Below are 19,039 nucleotides of genomic sequence, written 5' to 3'. Positions count from 1 at the left end.
CGTTCTTAACAAAACAAAGAGCAAAATACATGCTGTGGGGTCTTGCCCGGACACAGTGTTAAGCTGAACTAAATCTCTTGCAATGAAAAAATCGAAGGCAGGGCGGCTCCCAGAGTGCAGAGCGATGAGATGCAGCGCAGCCCTGCGAAGGCCCCCCTGCAGGAGCCTCCCCCAGCTCTGCAGCCCCCAGTCCCACACACGTCAGGGCTTGCGGTCTCTGTTCCTGCTTGTTTTTTCTCCTTGAATTTGCAGCAAATTAGAGCGCTATCAGGAGCTGCCCTCGCCTCTCTTTCCCTCCAGGCTAAGCGCACATCTGGCCCCAGCCACCCCCTGCGGGGGAGCAGCGTGGACACCAGCTGGGGTGCGGTGGCAGGGCCTAGTGCCTTGGCCCAGCTCTCCAGAGCCGCCTGCCCCTTGGTCTGCTGCATCCGGCACCTCCTCCAGCGCGGCCCGCCCCGGCAGGCAGCCCGGAGTTCACTGCAAACTTTGCAGGAAGTGGCCGGCTGAGCCGAGCCCGACCCAGCGCAGCAGCCAGGCTTTCGGGACCAAGGTTGTGCCAGGGGCCAGGGGTGGGGGTGAGATGAGCGCGGCTGTGCTCAGTGGGGCCCGGTGCGTGTGGCCTGGGAGGTCCCCGGGGGCTGTGCCTTGTGGGTGTGGGGTGACGGGGGCCTGGGGCTGCTGGAGCTGGCAGCAGGGCAGGTGAGGACGGCCCGGGGGTGTGCCTGTGTGCAAGTGCACATGTGTGCTGTACACCCGTGTGCGTGTGCACGTGTGTGTGTGTGTGTAGATGCGCGTGTGTGCCTGTCTGCATGCACACATGTGCGTGTACGTGCATGCGCATGCCTGTATGTGTGCACGTGTGCATGCACCCACACGTGCGCGCCTGTGTGCATGTGCACACGTGTGCGCCTGAGAGCATGTGTGTGTGCCTGTATGCCTGTGCACGTGTGTGCGTGTACCCGAGTGGGGGCCTGGGTACGTGTGTGTGCGTGTGTATGTGCCTGGGTGCATGTGCATGTGTGTGTGTACATATGTGCTTGTTTGTGTCCAGGTGCACGTGTGTGTGCCTGTGCATGTGCACGCGTGTGCCTGCCCGTACATATGTGCACACGTGTGCCTGCCCGTGTGCGTGCCTGCGCACACGTCTGCTGCCTGTGTGCCTGTCTTGGTGCCTGGGGCTCGATGTGCGGTACCTGAGCCTCCCCGGCCTGGCCAGGGCAGAGCTGCTCTCTGGTCTCTTCACCACCAATGGCTCTGCAAAGCGGCATCACACCAGCGTTTTGCTTACACGTATCTGTGACAGAGCTGAGGTCTGTGTGTGTATTGTGTACAGCGTTTTCATGAGAAATACTTATCTTTTTCCTAAAGTGGTACTTTCCATTTGCCCTTTCTTCCCTTCCTTATGCGTCAGCAAGGCTTCTGCTCTTTCAGGGTGTTGTGTGTGATGTCTCCTTCCAGACTGTGGCAGGGAAGCATTGGTACTGCCATGTCCTGCAGCTTAACAGTAAAAAGGGGTGCTCTTCAGAGTACTGCTTCTACTGCCCTTGGATGTTGAAGTTGTTAACAGTTTTTACAGTTCTACATCACTCACTCAAACTTGTGTTCGGCTATTCCATCCAAGGCAGGGTTTTTAAACATGAAACTCACATCCTAAGCTTCTTTCATTGCCAAGCTCAGGAGGAGTTAAAAAAGATAAAGGAAGTTAAGTGGAAAGAACGTGAAATGGGGGACTTGGAAGTGTGTAACCGTTGGTACAAAAACAAAGGTAGTACTTGTGCTCGTTTTTATGTTATCGATGTGCCATGGCAGTTGTCGCATGCACACATGCTGATTTCCAAAGTCCTGGGTGCATGGAGGCTTCTTCACAGTGAGAAGTTAGTGGAGTAATTAATTTGTTCAAATTTCATACCTCTGCTCCTTGAGCATTAAATCCTCCTTAGCACACACTATACGATGCCTGCTTTTCACCCTTCTCCTTGTCCACAAAGGGTGCCGCGTGGGGCGAAAAAAAGGAATAGCTGGTCACTGGTCTGCTGTGGCTTCACGTCCTCATTGCTGGCTTCCAGCATCCCTGCGGAGGCAAACCTGTAAGAGCACGAGTCGCACCGCACGGTGCGGTGCTCCTGTGCCACGGACATCCCTCCGATGGCCCCGCTCCCTGTCACTGCCCCGTTTGCTCCACTGCCCTTTGCCCACTTCCAGCTGCGCTCACGTTTATCCCCTTGGCGCCCGGTTGCACAACCGGCTGCGCTCCAGGCCCAACGCCGCCTGCGAGGACCCTGGGCTCTGCTCGGCTCTCTCTGGCCCAGTTTCCCCAGTTGCTGATAAACCTCCTGACCATCTTGCTAAGGCACTTTGAAATCTGCCAGTTAAAACTTCTGTGCCAGGCGTAGGCATTAGTGATTATGTCTTTTCAAGTTACTCTTGCTGTTTATTCTGATGTTGGATAGCTCTTCCACTCCTTGAAGTCTAGGAGAACGCAGAGGTTTTTCCTGAGGAGGGAGAAGCCTCCGCAGTGTCTCTCGCACTTCATTCTCCATGCCTTCTGCCCGTAAAGCTCTCAGTTACACACGTGCAATCCCTTATACCCCGTTGCTGTTGATTATAAGCTGTTTGCAGCCTTTCTGGGCTTGCGCGGGAGGCCTTCACCGTGCGCTTGTGCTTCCTTTCAGAGCCGTCCTCACTCCTTGGCCCGGCTGCCTCGCCGTGCTGCCGGTGCCTCCCTGCCTGGCAAGTCAGAGCATGTCCCAGCCCCGCGAACGAGACGCAGAGGATGGCAGAGCTGCCGGGGCTCGGGGACGAGCGCGGGGAGGGCACTTCGGGGGCTCCCGCGCTCACCGGCCCCTGCCTCGCGGACAACAGGCTGAATCTGGATGTTTATCCTGACGGCTGCTGCCGCTTCCTCCAGCTGTTTGAGAGGCGCGGGGGAGACCTGGCCCAGGTGGAATTCGTCCGGCTCAGCGGCAACGATCGCCTCCTTGGCGCCATGCTGGGCATCCTCCCTCATCTGAAGAGCCTGAAATCCCTCGTGCTGAAAGGTAAATTCGTGGACCTGTCACCATCCACTTTCCTAGGCTCAGTTTTAGTTATTTTTTTTTTATTCTCCTCTCCACATCCGCAGGACAAACTGCCTTTATGTGTGGGGTTTTTTTGGTGGTACCAGTGCCCCTTCCTAGAGCTTTGGCTCTTAGTCTTGCTCAAAGCTGCATGCGGATTTCACCAAGAAGCAGCTTTGACGCTCGCGTTTCCCCGCTTTGTTTCTGCAGCTGCCTGGGGACCAGTTTGTGGAGTCTAGTTAGATGGACACTGCGACTTTTTCTTTATCCATCCTCTGCAAGGAGAATGTTTTTTGCAGTTATGTATAGAGAGGGGGATTGACAGGTGATAGATTTTTTGGTGGCTGTTCAGCCCCTCTTTTATTTTTGGAAGCATAATGAGCTCTTTTTGCTGCAGGTTGCTCTGAATAAATCCTAACTCGATCCTTGCTTAATGTCAGCAAGGATAAGCTTAGCAGCATTCAAGATCGACCCGAAGAGGCTGTTCAACATTTTATCAAAAAGTAGGACTCAGGATGTGCATGTAATTTGGCATGCTGTAATAACTGTCACATATAAATATTATATCGTTCTTTGACTTTCTCGTCTCTTTATTGTAGGAGGATCTCAATATGAATGATAGGATTTTTGTATCAGACTGAATCATTTGGTCTTTGGGAGGTAGAATTTAAAAACGCATGAGAGAAAAGGGTGGTTTTGTGGCCAGGCTTCAGCATTCGAGCTGAAAACTTGAGAGACTGAGGTTCATTTCTGTGTCTGCCACAGATTTCTCATAAAATCTCATGCAAATCATTTTGTTTGTCTTTTCCCCCTTCAATAAAGTCGTGATAACAGTAGTGCCTGTTGTGAGACTTGCTTTGAGAGATGAACGTACACCCTAAGCATCCTGAAGTGGAATAGAGTAGGTCACTGAGATTTTCTTATGTTCCAGGTACAGTTTGATTATTTACATTTTTTACCATTTTGCAGCATAAATATTTTTTGGTGCCCTCTGCTGTAAGCTTTTACAAACGGACAGCAGTTGGAAGGGCAGGAGGAAGCAGTGAAGAAACGGAGCGTAGTGGGCGTCTGCCTTTGGTTGCCTAACTTCTTTTTCCTGGGCGCAACCCTTCTCCAGCTGGAGTTTCGCAAGCTGGGGCGGGGGTCCTACCCCTCCCTCTCTGCCTTGTCATCTGGCCTGCTACTGAGCTACCTGCTTTTTGGCCATATTTTGACTGCTTTCCTCGTGCCTGCTTCGTCCGAGGATGGAGTGGGGGGGCTGCCCAGGGTCCCTCCCCTGTCCTGCAGGTCTCAGTTCTTGGGGCTGTTCGTGCTTCGGCAGCCTGGGCAGAGCCTGGAGGGCGAGGAGTCCTCCCCCACGGTCCCCCCAGAAAGGTTGTTTCTTGTCCAGTGGGGTTGGTAAGAGGTGGAAGAGGAGAGCGGGAGGCTTGGAGGGGTGTGAACCACCCTACTGAGTGGCAGTAAGGCATGGAGTGTCCTGGCTGTTTCTGAGCTTTGACTCCCCGTGTGTTTAGGTGAGCTCTCCTAGCTGACTGTGGCAGCTCTTGATTTCATAGCAGGTCTTCACTGTTATACCTCTTTCACAGATGGGGAAACTGAGGCAAGGAGCGGAAAAAACGCATATCCACAAGTACTTTGTAATCAGTGTTGCTCGTAGTGATGCGTAACTCCGTTTTCTGTGCTACGGCTTCAGAAAGGAGCTTGGTGTGAGGCTGGTGAGGTATCCCTTCAGCACAGCGACCTCTCCCTCTGCTTCCCTCTGCACCCAGGTGGCCATGCCCGGGACGAATTTGGCTCGTGTCAGCCTGGTTCTCTGACAAATTTGCCACCGGACTTTGGGAACCTGAGGTGTCTCACTCACCTGGATCTCAGCTTCAATCGCCTTTCCACCTTGCCCAGCTGCATCCCCCACCTCCCCAGCCTCCGTGTGCTCCTGGTGAGCCACAACAGCCTGGTGGTGCTGCCTGAAGACTTTGGCTGTCTGAGCAAGCTGACTTTCTTCTCTGCTATGAAAAACCAGCTGAAGGACTTACCGCAGAGCATTGGGGAGCTGGCAGCGCTGCAGGACCTGGATCTCTCGGAAAATGCCTTGGAATACCTCCCTGATGAGGTTGGAAATCTGCGCAACTGCACAGAACTGGATCTCTCTGGGAATCGGTTATCGAGTATCCCAGACTCTTTAGGTAAATATTTGCCCTGGGGAAAAGAAGATGACCCTCAGTCTCTCTCCCCATGGAGTGGTTAGCAGGAACTGTCCATTATGCTAGAGCCTGAACGGAAGGGATATCCGGAAGAAACATGCTTGGTTCAGTCAGTCTCTTTAGCATTAAGAGATCTCTGGACCACGCTCTCTGTGATCAGCAGGACTCCTAAGATTTCAGTCCAGTTTACAGAAGCTGAGGATCTGGTTTTGGGTAGCATCCAGCACTGGAAGCAGAAGGACTGGGGCTTAATGGTCAGATGGAAATCTGGGCTTGAAATCATGGTTGTCAGACGTGGACCGGTCCACGGGGCCAGACCCTGACTTTGCTGCCCAGCTTTCTGCATAGGGCTTTTAGGCCCTATATGGTTCTGGGCACAGGGGTTGTCACTGATGCTGCTGTATTTTGGAAGCATCTCACAGCCATACTCCTAGCTGGGTGCTGTAAAGCACAAGGCAAAAAAGGCTGCAGTGTCTCTCAGCTAATTCACTGGACCCCTTTATTTTGTGAATTAAAGATATGTAGAGCGCTTGAGCCTTTCCTTTATGGTGTATGCTCCTTCCATGCGCAATGGGAATGAAGATCCAGTGCTTGACGGCAGGAGTGTGCGTGTGTTTGTGGTGAGGAGAGCAGGGAGGGGGTTTGGAGCTGATGTGCAATGTAATTAACAACCCGGATGGGGAGTCACGTCTTGTTCTAACCTGCAGCCAATTTGAAGTCTCTGCGGCGGCTGCATCTCCACAGCAATCTCCTGGTGACAGTCCCCGCGTCACTCGCCAGCCTGCCCAACTTGTCCAGACTCGATCTGCAGAACAACTGCCTCCGAGCCGTCCCCGCCGAGATCCAGACCTCGCCGTTTGTGCACCTCCGCGGCAACCCCTTAGGAGAAGCCGAGCCCTCCCCACAGGCTGGTAATTGCACAGCTTCTTCTTGTGTCGGTCCGGCCCAGCTGCTCCCTCACTCTGCCCAGCACAGTGTGAATAGATTTGGGTTAGAGAGGAGAAGCAGCAGGGAATTAGACCAGTATTTATTTGTCTGGCGTAATTATAAGGTTGTAAGGATACAACAGTGCGAGTTTTGGAGCTTCTGGTTTTATGAGCTCGGCTGGTTCTGAAGGGCTCAGGGGTCCTTGAAAGTGGACTTGCTTGGCCCGCTCTTAGGGAAGTAGAGGTGAAAATGGGATTCACAGGAAACAGAAAGGGCCCTTAAAGGAGTCCAGCCTTTTCAGCAGGGGTGGGCACCGGTTTTTGGGCTCGCTGCCTGACCTTGAGGCTGTGGTAGCTTGTGCTAGAACCACGGGGCAATAGGAGGTGAGCCAGCAGCGCAGTTGCCCCTGGCTTTGCCCTTGCCCCAGCTGCAGGAGGGCAGCTCGTTCTCTAAGGCGAAGGTGTTGAAGCAGAAGGAATCTGAGCAGGGTTTCCCACGGCTGCTCGCATTCACAGGGATGAGCGCTGACTCCCAGGAGAGGCCCCAGGCACTCAGTCATGGTCCCAGGAGCTGCAGGGCAGGTGGATGGGGAGCTTCTCTAACTCCCCCTGCTCCTGAGCTTTCCTGGGGGAGACAGTCAGCATTTCCAATGCATCTGGGGACCCCTAAGCCTCTTCCTGTCCTCTTCTTGCTCCTTGATCTGAAGCTCACTGGAATGTGAGCGTGGTTTCTTTAGTGACTTCTTTCAGAATAGGATTAAATCAAAACCGAAATGCAAGTTCAGCTTTTCTTGCCTACCCGGATCTAAATAACCTCTGTCTCCTCCTGCTACCCAACCCTTCTTACTGCTGCAGATGAATCCAGTGCCAGAAGGCTACAAAGACTGTTTCTTGCATCAGGAGAGGACAGGTATGCCTCTGTTATTAAGAACTTATGTTATAGTAGTGTTACAAGGCCCCAGGCAAGATTGCATGGTAGATACTGCACATGTACGTAGAGAATTTACGGCCTCAGCAGGTAAGTCAGACACAAGGTGGGAGATTTCTTGTGCTGATTTTTGGAGGGCAGAAGTCATTGCCCGGTGTCAAATATTCATACATTTCTTCTGGAAGCTTTACTGTGACCTCTGAAGGCTGCAAAGTAGTCCTGGCCTGTGGCATCCGTTTCTACTTTCCTCCGGGGGCTGCCTCTGACCCTCAGCGCATTCACTTCCGCACCCTTGCACCAGACCCCCAGTGGGTGAAGCTGCGGCACCACGACGTCCTGCTGAGCACGGTCCTGGAGCTGCGGCCTCACGGAGTTGAATTCCAGCAGGTGAGGGCACATCCAGGCCACCCGCTGAGCCATCGGCCTCTGCCACAGCCCAGCAGCATGGCAGAGTCCTTTGGGACCATGGGTGCCAGCTACACCCGTCTCTGCTGTTGTTAAGTAGCTGTCTGATTGGCAGTCCAAAAAGCCCCACTGCAAAGACACAGAAAGGACATAGCCAGCTTCCCGGGCACGGTGTTGGCCTGCCCCCTTTCCTTTCCCCACTGCTTCTGCTTGAGCTGAGCTGCAAACTTCTTCACTTACAGCCCTCCTCCTCTGCCAGAAGGGAGGTGCGGTTCCTGCATTTGACCTTAGCTTGCAGAGAGAATGGCTCGCAACTTTCCCTAAAAGTCTGAGTGGTTTTCATTCAGACTCCTGTGTACTTACACCACTGGCCCTGCCACGGCTGGCAGCAACTCACTGGAAAGGTTACTTTGCTCTTTCTGCCCACAAACTGCTGAACTTTCTCTGCAGTTACAATACACTGTGCGCCTGACATCTCCTGTCCCCTCACTCGAGGCTGAAGGACAGAGCAGGCTCCCATCTCCTCCCTGACACCCTGCATACAGGCCATGCTTTGCCTCCCCTTCTTGTCTGCACAGGAAGCCACAGAGCAGAGCTAGGTTTGGTTTTATCCTTTATCCTGTTGGTGATACCCTGTTTGGTTTTATCCTTTATCCTTTTATCCCTTATCCTGTTGGTGTCTTACGGGAGTGCCTTTTTGTACCCACTCCATTGCCAGGAGGTGGAAATCTGGATGCCGTATGCCTCCCCTCAAACCCTTCACCAGCGTGAGGTGGTAGTTCGCACCTTTAGTGGGCAGAGCTGGAGCGATTTGAGAACAAAAGTGGAGCAGAAGAGAAAATCAAAGGTAAGCGGGTAGTGACACATGTTCCCCTCTTTGGTTTTGCCTGAACGTGAGCCTGCCTGAAACATTTCCTGAAGCATCTTGTGAGCAGTGTTGTGTCCAGCAGGTATAAAATGGAGTGGATTTCAGCTCTAGGTTCCCTCTCTTGTGGAGGTATGTCTCCTAAAGTTGATGAGTTACAGCATACCCTGCTCCCTCCCTGTTCTAGTATTGGACACTTTGATCTGCTGGGGTTTTACTGCCTCTTTTTTCCCTGCTGTTCTTGTGTTACGTTATATGCCTGTATGTTTTCTTTTCTTCCTTGTCTTCTGTTACAGAAGCATGTGGCTTGTTGTAGTGTCCTTCACTTCTCCTGGTTTCTAGTTGTGTCTCGGCTTGTGGAGAATGAATGCAAAGTGCCAACAGAGGGGACGTTGCTCTTTTCTAGCGTGGATCCAAACATCAAAGTGACCTTCCCTCCTGGAGTCACTGAAGAGACTCGCAGTGTCAAACTGCAGGTATATGTGCTTGAAAAAATAAATGGTGAGCCCTGGTGCAACTGCTGACCCGTGCTGAGTAGGAGATCAGAAGCTGAGCTGGCTACCCTAGGCTAGTTTGGGTCTGACACGGATGCGTCACGGGCTGACCCATCTCAGATCGCCTTCTGCCTTAGCTTCCCTCCCAGCAAAATGGGCTGTGATCCAAGCTGCCCCCCGTGCAGGAGAGAGGCTCTCCTCACAGCTCTGCCAGCACTCCCTCTGGCAGATCAGCTGCTGTGAACAGGACGTAAAGAAGCTTTTACCTCTTATTCCATTACAAAACATAATAGGCCTGTGAGAACAGGTCAGCAAGTGAGATTTGGAGGGACTGCATACGCGGATCTAACTCTAGAGCAGCCCCACTGCAACTAATTGTGCTGTAGAGGAGGCAGACGGTGCTAAATGCTGTTGTAATACCTTGGTCTGGCCCTGCTGGCCAGGTTGACACCACTATTAGAGCGGAATTTGGCCCAGCCACTGGGCTTCCTTTTCCCGCTGCACCCTGAGCCAAGCACAGCGTTTGCCTGCTGGGTGTTGGGGGTCTGCACGGGTGACAAGGGGATTTGGGTGCCCGACTGCTCAGCTCACTGTGCTACGTTCCACATCCAGGTGCTGCCGGTCTCTGCGGAAGAGGTAGAGGAAATCACGGCCAATGTGGGCTGCAGGGCCAGTCCCCTGCTCTGCCTCTCCCAGGATTCCCCGGTGGATTTTCTCAAACCAGTGAGAATTCAGCTCCCCCTCCCACTTGGGGTCACAGGTCAGTTTATTCCCAGAATGGTCCAAGAGAAACTCCATGTGTGGAAAACCACAAGTGGCAAGCTGGACATTTTGTTTGCTTTTCCTGTTAAAAATAAAGCTTGTTGCTCTTCCGGCAGGAACAGCATTGTGGTGAGGCACATCCGCTTGGCGGCTGCTAGTACAGGGTGGTGGGAGCGGAGGTAGTTCAGGTCTTGTAGCAAACCAGCACTGAGCTTCTGGTCCTGCAGGGGAAGAGGAGAAGCAGGTCACAGTAAGCCAGCAGCAGCAGCAGCTAGGAGAATGGCCCTGGCAAATGGGTTTCCCTGCCAACCAACATTTGTATTTAGCCTGCTGGGTTTGGGGGGGTGGGTTGGAGAGGCACTCCTGCAAGCTGAGGAGATGCATCATAAAAGGGCTTTATTCGTGACTGGGAACAGGATAGCTTGAAGCAGAGGAGGAAGATGCTGGCTCCAGGGGTCTGCCTTCTCTCTTGCTTTGTGCTCATGAATCAGCTGCTGAGCCACTGCAGTTAATACTGTAGCATTATACACTAAAGCATCTTCTGCTCTAAATACTATGCTATAAACTGCCTCAGCTCAGTAGATAACTTGCCAGGGATTCCTCTGCCTGCGTGTTGAGTACCCTGCATCTACTGATTCCTATTTTCTTCTGGCCTCTTCTGGCTTTCTCATGAGGAAGTAAAATCTTTTTCAGTGTTGCCTTGGCCTTCTTTGTAAGAGTACCTGGTAATCGTATGGCTGGAGTGCATCAAGACTGAAAAGTCTCTGGGCTGTACATTTAGAAAGAGATAGAACTTCATTAGCACCCCTAGGTACTGGTGATGGGGATCACACAGTGAATCTGGTTTGGTGGAGATCAGCACACTATCAGTTTAAGACTGCATATTCTTCCAGAGTATCCTGGAAGCATTGGGGTAGCCTGATCCTTTTACTGCTGCTCTTCTTTATCCAAAGTTCAGTCCCGGATGCTGAAGAGAAGGGCGTGACGCTTAATTTGCCACTTTTAAGAAAGGGAATCACCCCAAGCCATGGCTGGGTTTGTAAAGTCATGAATCAAGAGCGGAAGGAAGATGCCTATATTCACCTCACATTAAAGGCTTCTGCTGTGTACAGCATCTCTTGATTGTTGTCTTTAGGGTTAAACTTGGATCGGTCCAGGCTGCACCTTCTCCATGGGGACCTGCAGGGCCAAACCTGGGATGACATTACCAGTCAGGTGGTGCTGGAATTCACCCATCTTTATGCAATATTTGAAGTCACCCACTTCTCCTGGTAAGTGGGGAGTTAGTTTTGAGGAAGAGATGGGACATTTCTTCACCTTGCTTTTTCTGTCCTTCAGCCAGGAGTCGTGCCGTTAATCCTGCCTATTCCACTTTTCCTTTGGAGTTCAAGCCCAGCTTAAAACTTTCTCTTTACCCTGTTGCACAACTCCACTGGAGAAAAGCTTGTGGTTCTGCTCTCCTCAGAGTGCTCCTGGCCCTTCCTCTTGCCTTTCAGCGCAGAGAAGTCCAGACAGATTTGCCAGTAGGGTATCCTCAGAGTGATTACACTCCAGCCAGTGCCTTCCCATGCCGAATCGGTAGCCCTTCATCCAGAGGGTGCCAGGCCATTCTCCTCTCAGCTCCAAGTTCTCCTCCTCTTCCTCTCTGGTCTCGGCTTCTCTCACTTTAAGTTTTCTCTCCCGCTCTCAATTTGAGCACATGCCTCTCATGCTGTCAGCCAGGATAAGAGGATAAGATGGTGCCTGAAGTGTTGCTTGAGAAGCACAGGCTCCCTCAACACCCAGTTTTGGGTTTTCCTCTGTGGAGTGAAGAGGGGGTCACTGAAGACCTGAACAGTAGGTGATCTCATGGTTGTGACCCTGGCTTCTCCAGGATCTTTCCTTCTTAACTGTTCTGTCTGCCAGGTACTGGCTGTGGTACACCACCAAGACCTACATTGGAGGCATTGCCAAGAAGGTCTACGAGCGATTGCGTTTGTACCAGGTGAACTTCATTGCTCTGCAAAGGAAGAAAGACCCCGAGCAAGTCCTGCTTCAGTGTGTCCCCAAGCACAAGGTCTGGTCTGGGCTGCGTTGCCCTGCTCCTGAGCTCCTGGGGCCTTTCTTTGCAGTATGTAAGGGCAGCAGGGCACCACATGGTCCTGCTCGCTGCCCCAGGGTCGTAGCTGGGGTATGTTGTCACCACGCTGTTGGTACTATGACGCCAGCTCACTGGGAGAAGGAAAACTTGTTCTCTGCAGTGCAGTGATTTCGTGCCCTGTGAACCCCAGGCTGCTAAGCTCAGCTGGGCCACAGTAGCTGGCCATGTGTATGCTGGTAGCCTGCAGTGAACATGAGGCAAAATGTGTTGGCTTAAACTTCAGTAAAAGATACTAATGTTAATACATTACTTGTCTGCTGTCCGCTCATAGCATGGGTGGAAACAATCTGCTCACTCTGCTTCAGTGCCAGGTTAGCTTATGCTCTCGAGGAGGGCAGTTTGAGCTAACCTGTCTGACTTTGCACTGAAGGCGATGGGAAGCACTCAGGTAGCTCTTCTACTCCCTCTGCCGAATGGATATCAGCCCTCAGCAGTGTTGCTTCAGATGTTCACAAAGTAAATGCAGTTCTGTGTTTGGAGAGCGTGTACCCTGACAGGCAGTGCTGCTCAGTGAGGCGAGGGTTCGTTCATCAAACCACTGGAGCTGGGCTGCATATCTAAGTTTCAGCATAATCCTCTGGTCTGATTGCTCCCTCTTGTCTTTATTTGTTTTCCCCCATTGAAATGACACGTGGCTAAAAACCGTCTATAAGGGATCTTCCCCTCTTGGATCTTGGGCTCAAATTCTGTTTCCAGAGGATACAGCAATAGCAGTCATGGTGAGATCAGGGTGCTGTTTTCCTGCCAGTGGTGGTTATGAGATTGGAGATAGGGCTTACTGCTATAAATATGAAGAAGGATAGACACCACAGGATAGACTCTGGGCTAACTCTTGCAGTGCCTCTGAGACCGCAGGGCTCACGATGTTACGATACTACAAGCTGCTATGCCAAAATGAGCCTTCTGGTGTCCTCAGCTGTGTGCCGTTGCTGCAGATGGGTTTTGCAGACTACTAGGAATGAAAGGGAGCAAGTAACTCCCTGTCTTTGAAGGTCACTGACCTGTTAAAAAGACAGTGAAGCTGATAATACCTTTTAGTGGCAGATTTGGGATGGCCTGTCTTTGTCAATCCACACAAGCTTTTCTGCTTTTTACTTAAGAACAGAACTAGAGAAGCCAAAAGACTCAGAGCACCACTTCTTTCTCTGTAGTGAATGTGTCTGAGATAGGAGCAGGTGGGTGTTTGTTTATTTGTTTTTCCTTTTCACAGAAAATAAACGTTCCCTTTTGAAAGTGAATGAGAGGAACATTATGAGCTTGAGGAACATGGGCCTGGGGACAGACATTATATGTTTCAGACCAAACACGGGGCTCCTGTGTTGTCACCCTCGTCAGGTTGACCCAGTGCTGAAGAGGCTGCAGGACCGCTACCGAGGACCTGAACCATCTGACATGGTGGAGATGTTTGAGGGAGAGCAGTTCTTCGCCGCTTTTGAGCGAGGCATCAGCATTGATATGGGTATGGTAGTGCTAGGCTCCTTTCTGATCCTACCCGTCTTCTGCTTCCCTAGCCTCAGGCCTGTCCCTGCTGGGGACTGTACTCCTCCGTGGCGTTCTCCCTCGTCTGCAGCATGCTGCTCGCCTGCCACTTGCAACAGCCAGCCCGTGGACACGGAGCCTGCCGCATCCTCTGGTTGTCCACCTTGTGTGTCTAGCTTTCTCTACGAAAGTGCTGTTTGCAGACTTTTGTTTCCTCTCATGCTGCTGTAGCCTGAAAAAGGCTCTATGCACGTGTGTTTATTTCACGACTGATCTGCTTGTGCAGCCAGTTATACCCTTTTCCTGGCATCTCAAACACTGCACTGCGATGACCACAGGGATCTAATTCATGTTGTCCATTTCTGGGAAAACATATGTAAAGGTACCTCTCTGGAGAAGAGATTCTGAAATGATCCAGAGCAGACAATTCCCATTACCAAATTCCATCTATATATGCTATCTCTCCCTTTTCATAACCCTTTTAGTCCTTTTCCCTAATGGAGTTTTTAGAAGAGAGAAAAAGAGGGAGCAGAACCAAAACCCAAGACGGTGTTTTATGCCCCAGTGTGTTTGAACCTATTACAGCTGCAAACTGAGCCACCTTCTGCAAAACCTGAATATACAGCTCAGTTTCAGTGGTGTATATTAAGAGCAACTCTATCAAGAGTAATAAAGTGCCCTGGATTTGCAGCAGAGTTGATGAGCCCGGAATCTGTCCCTTTACCCAGATTTAGGCTGGTCTCTAACTTAGTTTTAAGGTCGTTACATATATGAATGCCCTACCTGTTTTTATGTTTTCCCTTTAGCTCTATTCCTCTTTCTTCACACACTGTGAAAATGGTAAAGAGCTAGATGACCTATTTTTGTGTATTACCGAGTACTATCGCAGCTGGTACTGGCCCTGCCTTGCCTTGCTTTGCCTTGCCTTGCCTTCATGAACTTGATCTCCACCTTGTGGCCATTCTACTTCTTCATCTGCTGGACGTGCTTTCCTGTGTCACCCTGGGAGAAAGGGCGGTTTAAAATTCTTTCAGGCCTGAGTAGGAGGAGTAGATTGTAGCCTGGAGGCTGCTAGTGGGTGATGGGCTGTTGCCCAGGCTTAACAACGTGCACGCTTTTCTGCACAAGTTGAATTGATGCTGCTTCTCTGACAGATCGCCCTGACTGTGTGGATGGACGTCTCTCGTTCATTTTTTACTCGCACTTGAAGAACATGAAAGAAATCTATGTGACGTCCCCTGTAGACAGGAAAGGCCAAGCTGTAAAAGGCCAGGTGAGCTACCAGTGACGCTCCGCACAAGGACTTTTTGCTTCCTCCTTCATCATCATCATTGTATTTGTGATGCTCCTCACCATAGTCTCTAAGCGCTATGCATGACTCTTTTCCGTCCCTCTTGACTTTGCCTTTCACTGACTGAGCCCTGAATATGCAGGAAGAGGAGATGTGGGATGATCACTCCTCACAATTTCTCTCTGGCTTTATATTCCTGCCCTTAACTCTTGGGGTACTAGCAGAAATGGGAGGGAGTCTAGCTGCTATGGCAGAACCTGAGTGTCCCTCTCAGTCACGCCTGAGTGGGGAGAGGAAAGGCATATTTATGGACCGAGGATAGGCAAGAAATGCCAAACCCATCCTTTCCCAGAGTGAAAAACAGGCCTACCACTGTGCTCGCATCTTGAGTCTCACTGCATGCTCTGTTTGCAAAGGTCTCTTTCTACCGAGGGGCAGTTCCTGAGAGCATCCCTGAAGATGCCAGCAGGAGGAGGAAAGGACCAGACTCCCTCTGGCTTGCTACTCTGCCAATCAAACTGCCTGTGAGTTATTGTGTCTCCTACAGAAAAATGAATCTAGATGAGGGAAAGAGCTGGCCCTTCCTGCTCGGCTAATTTTCTCCTCCTGCACGATAATGGGTGGAATGAATGAAGTTGCTGCCCACCTGCACAAAGGAAAGGAAAGCATTTTCTCTTCCTTTTAAGAACTCTCTGTGGGTAGAGGAGGGGTATTTGTTTTCTGTAAATGAAGTATAGCGTAGCGTTGTGATGACAGATTACTGAAACATAACTGGAAGCTGGCTATAATTAAGAGAAGTTTCTGCTTTGCGCATACATTTCTCTGTCACCCCGATCATCCTGGCAGGAAAATAGAAAGGTCTAGGATGAGGTAGTTCAGTTGCATTTGGATACAAGTGTTGGGTGAAAGTGAGCCACTGTCCTGTAAAAGCCAGGCTGTGGGTTACAGAGAGAAAAGCGACTTTATCTTACGTAATCTACTTGATTCTGAGAAGCTTAAACCTGCAAATGTCTTTGTAGGCTGAACGTTTCCCTTCAAAACATGTGCCTTGATCTCCCTTCCCTTTCTGATGCACGCAGCCTCAACTAGAAATCTAGACTACGTGTTCCCTTGCTGCTGAGGCAAAAATGTTTTGAGGAAATGGTTCATTAAAACTTGCTCTCCAAAGGAAAGAAATTTTTCAGTGTGAGCTGTGACTGTGGGCACTATAATTTGATATTTTTCAGAGGCACTGAGCATTGCCAGTCATTGCAAGTTTCAGTGCTCACTGCTTCTTACAGCCGGACTCTTCAGCCCCGAACTAAAATCTTTCTTCCTCCTCAGTATGAGGAAGCAAATTTCAATGTGCAGACTGAATGGCCAAACACTTGTCCTCTTCAAAGAAAATTTATTTAGCAAGTTACATCTCTTCTCTGTGAAACAGAGATTGAAACCCCGCTGGGGTGAGAATCCCGGTCCCCTGAACGGCTTCTCCTTCCCTCCTCTGAACCTGGGGAACGCCGAGACTGGCTACCTGACACAGGCAAACCTGCTGAGCATTGCCAGGCGTGTGGGAGCCGACTGGCAGACCATCGGCTTGAACCTGGGGTTGACCTATCAACAGATTGAGCGCATCAGCTACAATAACAGGTAAGGGGGACACAGTGCTCAACAGCAACCCGTGGCATACAACTGCAGTGCAGTAATCTAAATCCATGCTTGTCTGGTTGAAAGTTTTTCCACTGGAATTGTTTCACTGGATGAAAGGCGGGTTGACTGACAGTTCCCAAAATGTTACCCTTTTCATAGGAAACTGATTGTTTTCTCTTGCTGTTGAAAAATAAAGCATACTGTTTGAAAAACAAAATTTGGAAATAACAAACCTGAGGAGCTTTGTAGTTCCCATATATCACATTCCTGTTCTATTCTGTGATCTAGATTCCTGGCTGGACTCCATCTTCCATGATGAGCTATGGTCCAGGGCTTTGATTGGGAACATCATCTTTATTTAAGAAGAGATTGTGGTACATCATGGGACATGTAGTCTGACCAGAAAGCCAAGGTAGTAGAAGAGAATGGGATTTGTTAATGACCAAACTACCGTTCCTGTGGGGCTTTGCAGTCATGCTCAAAATCAGAATGGTTTAATTTGAAATTTCTGTTAGGAAAAACTTTTCTAGAGAGATTGGAGCGCATTGGGTGGGGAAAAGGCAGTCCCACTAAGTGCTTTGTGTGTGTCTAAATGACTTCTTCAGTGCTCCAAACGTGGGTTTGGTCTCAGGTAAGTCCTCTTTGGACTTGTTGGTGAGGAGAGTGTATTGGTTACTTCTGTGTTTCTGCCTTTCTTCAGAGAGGACCTTGATAAACAGATCCTGGACATGCTTTTCTCGTGGGCTCAGCAAAACTCTGAGGATCCTGACTGTGTGGACAAGTTGATCACAGCCATGAAGGAGAGTGGCCGCCAGGACATTGCTGATGAGATTGAGACCATCATTGAGCTGGGTCGGCAGAAATACAGGGAGTCCATCCGCCGTGTGGGCTTGGAGCAGGAGAGCAGCACTGAGGACTCCGCAATAGCCATGGTGTAGCACCTCGCAGAAACAGCCGAGTTTCCTATGGACGTGCCTCTGCGTGCCCGGAGTGACAACGCCTGGGGGCTGCTCCCTGCTCAAGGGCCATTATCCTCCGGAGGTGGTGAACACTGATTCACTTGTGAGCAGACTACCACACGCTGTTAGGGCTAGGCTCACGTGTTACTTCTGCTAATCCCAGAAAGTTTACAGTGTGTCTGTGAGCCTTTTCTGTACTTCCACTTCCTGACTTTGAGCTTTAGATTTCAGGAACATGGAGAAGTTCACAGCCTGAAGTGGCTGTCAGTTGAGTAGCAGCTGAAGTAGCCTTTAATGAATTAATATTCATGTCACATATATTTATATGTAACTTATTTGTGAAGCCGTCTTCTGCTAGAAACACAGGGCGTGAGCATTGCCAGTGGGTCTGTTTGTGCTCCAGGGCTTAGTGGGAAAGTGGAGGTGCAATCATGTTATGAAGTCCCATGGTGTGGTGGGGACTGCTCAGCTATTTCTGTTAATTCCAGGTATTGCTCACAGTCCTGTAATGTCCAAGCACTTCAGAGTCTTTTGTGTGGAAAAACTGAAGTGGAAAATGTTTCCCCCTTCAATCTCCAAATTCCCCATGAAAATCTTCTCTATTTTATGCCAAATCTCTTCAAGGCCAAAACAACACCTAAGTATTAGTGGGGAAAAAAGGATTGAAAGAATTTCTGGCAAAATTGTTCTTTTTTTTTGGTTGCGCTCCAAAAACTATTTTGGAACAAATAAAATCTCACAAAATAAAATCTCACAGGCCCCTGTACCTGGCACGCTTTTTAGATGAGACCTACATGCTGATAGTCTTTGTCCAAGTTCCATTTTTATTTTACAAATAAGTAAAAAACCATCACCTCGATGTTCTGGACAGACTCTAACTTGGGTCAACCTTCCAGTTTTGCAATCTGAACATCTTACAAGACTATAAGTGCTTATTACTTTTTAGCTACCCAGTCTCTGTCTCCGGAGGTGCCCTTCCCTTCATGGCACCCATCTCATACTGGGCCTCGTCTACTGGCACACTAGTGATAGCGGCAAGTTTTATGCAAGCTGCTTGGGAGACTACTGTAATCCATGTATATTCAAGCCCTTCAAGACAGCTTTGGATTCAGCACATCCCACCCTCCAAGCAATATTTAAATATTTCAGTCTGAACACTGGAAGTCTGTATGAAAATAGGAGGTTGCAACACCCAAAGTCAGCCTGCAACTGCGGGTTTGAGAAAAACTTTTGCTTTCTTCCCCCTTCTTTTTTTTTGTTCTTTTCTCCCTTTTTACTTGCTTTGTGCAATGTCTCCTTCAGTGATTTCCCTGATGCTGTATTTCAGACCTGCTAACAGTGCTGTCAACAGGCATAAAATTGTTCCTCTTTTTTTAAAGGAAATTCCAAACTGTCAGGCTGCAGAGTGCTTGGTGGGTGCTGGAGCCCTGGGCAAGGACTTGCAGACTTGAGTTGTTGCCTTGGGCCTAGGGACTGACTCAGATCTGATTTTTTAGGCCGTGTTGCCCCTGCAGTGTCAGGTCAAGTTCAAGTCAACAGTCCTCTTCTGAATGAGCGTATTCCCTAGTAGCCTGTCTCATATGTACTTGCCTGTCATTTCAATGTGTACCAATGATGTATTTGTTCTTTGCTCCAGTTTTGGAGAGATGCATTTGGGCATATTGCTCTCACTGGGAATAAAATAAGCACTTAACTATTTCACAGCTTTGCACAGTCTGCAAATCCATGAATGCCTTGAGGTGTGTGAGACACAGCCTGGTGCCTTTAAACCTGCTAGCAGAAATACAGATGAGCTTGGCTGTTCTGCACGGAAACAGGCAAAAGAGCCCGTGTCTGAGCACTTCCGGCTACGAACGGCAGGACAGAGCGCAGCTAGGCTAATGGTACGACTGTAGCTCAGTTTT

At 50.1% G+C, this 19,039-nt stretch overlaps 1 protein-coding gene across 2 annotated transcripts; it reads left to right on the top strand.

Annotated features, from left to right (window-relative positions):
- Positions 1–422: 422 nt before the first annotated feature.
- On the top strand, positions 423–18,836 carry PIDD1 (p53-induced death domain protein 1). Of its 2 annotated transcripts, XR_011141293.1 has the most exons (17): positions 423–550; positions 2,673–3,038; positions 4,826–5,239; positions 5,965–6,168; positions 7,039–7,093; positions 7,297–7,498; positions 8,235–8,363; positions 8,678–8,857; positions 9,488–9,635; positions 10,773–10,908; positions 11,543–11,693; positions 13,113–13,236; positions 14,411–14,529; positions 14,964–15,071; positions 15,971–16,176; positions 16,465–16,588; positions 16,877–18,836. XR_011141293.1 is itself a non-coding variant. In XM_068944727.1 (16 exons), exons 2-16 carry the CDS (start codon positions 2,774–2,776, stop codon positions 17,112–17,114), a joined length of 2,679 nt encoding a protein of 892 aa, XP_068800828.1. In that variant the 5' UTR covers positions 423–550; positions 2,673–2,773; the 3' UTR covers positions 17,115–18,836. The 2 variants fall into 2 exon arrangements, 1 of the variants encoding a protein (XP_068800828.1); XM_068944727.1 differs by lacking the exon at positions 16,465–16,588.
- Positions 18,837–19,039: the final 203 nt, after the last annotated feature.

The sequence above is a fragment of the Struthio camelus genome, chromosome 5 (genome assembly GCF_040807025.1).
Source record: "Struthio camelus isolate bStrCam1 chromosome 5, bStrCam1.hap1, whole genome shotgun sequence".
NCBI classification, from domain to species: Eukaryota; Metazoa; Chordata; class Aves; order Struthioniformes; family Struthionidae; genus Struthio; species Struthio camelus.
Note: the sequence above shows the minus strand (reverse complement) of the source record. Positions and strands in the feature narration are given on the sequence as shown.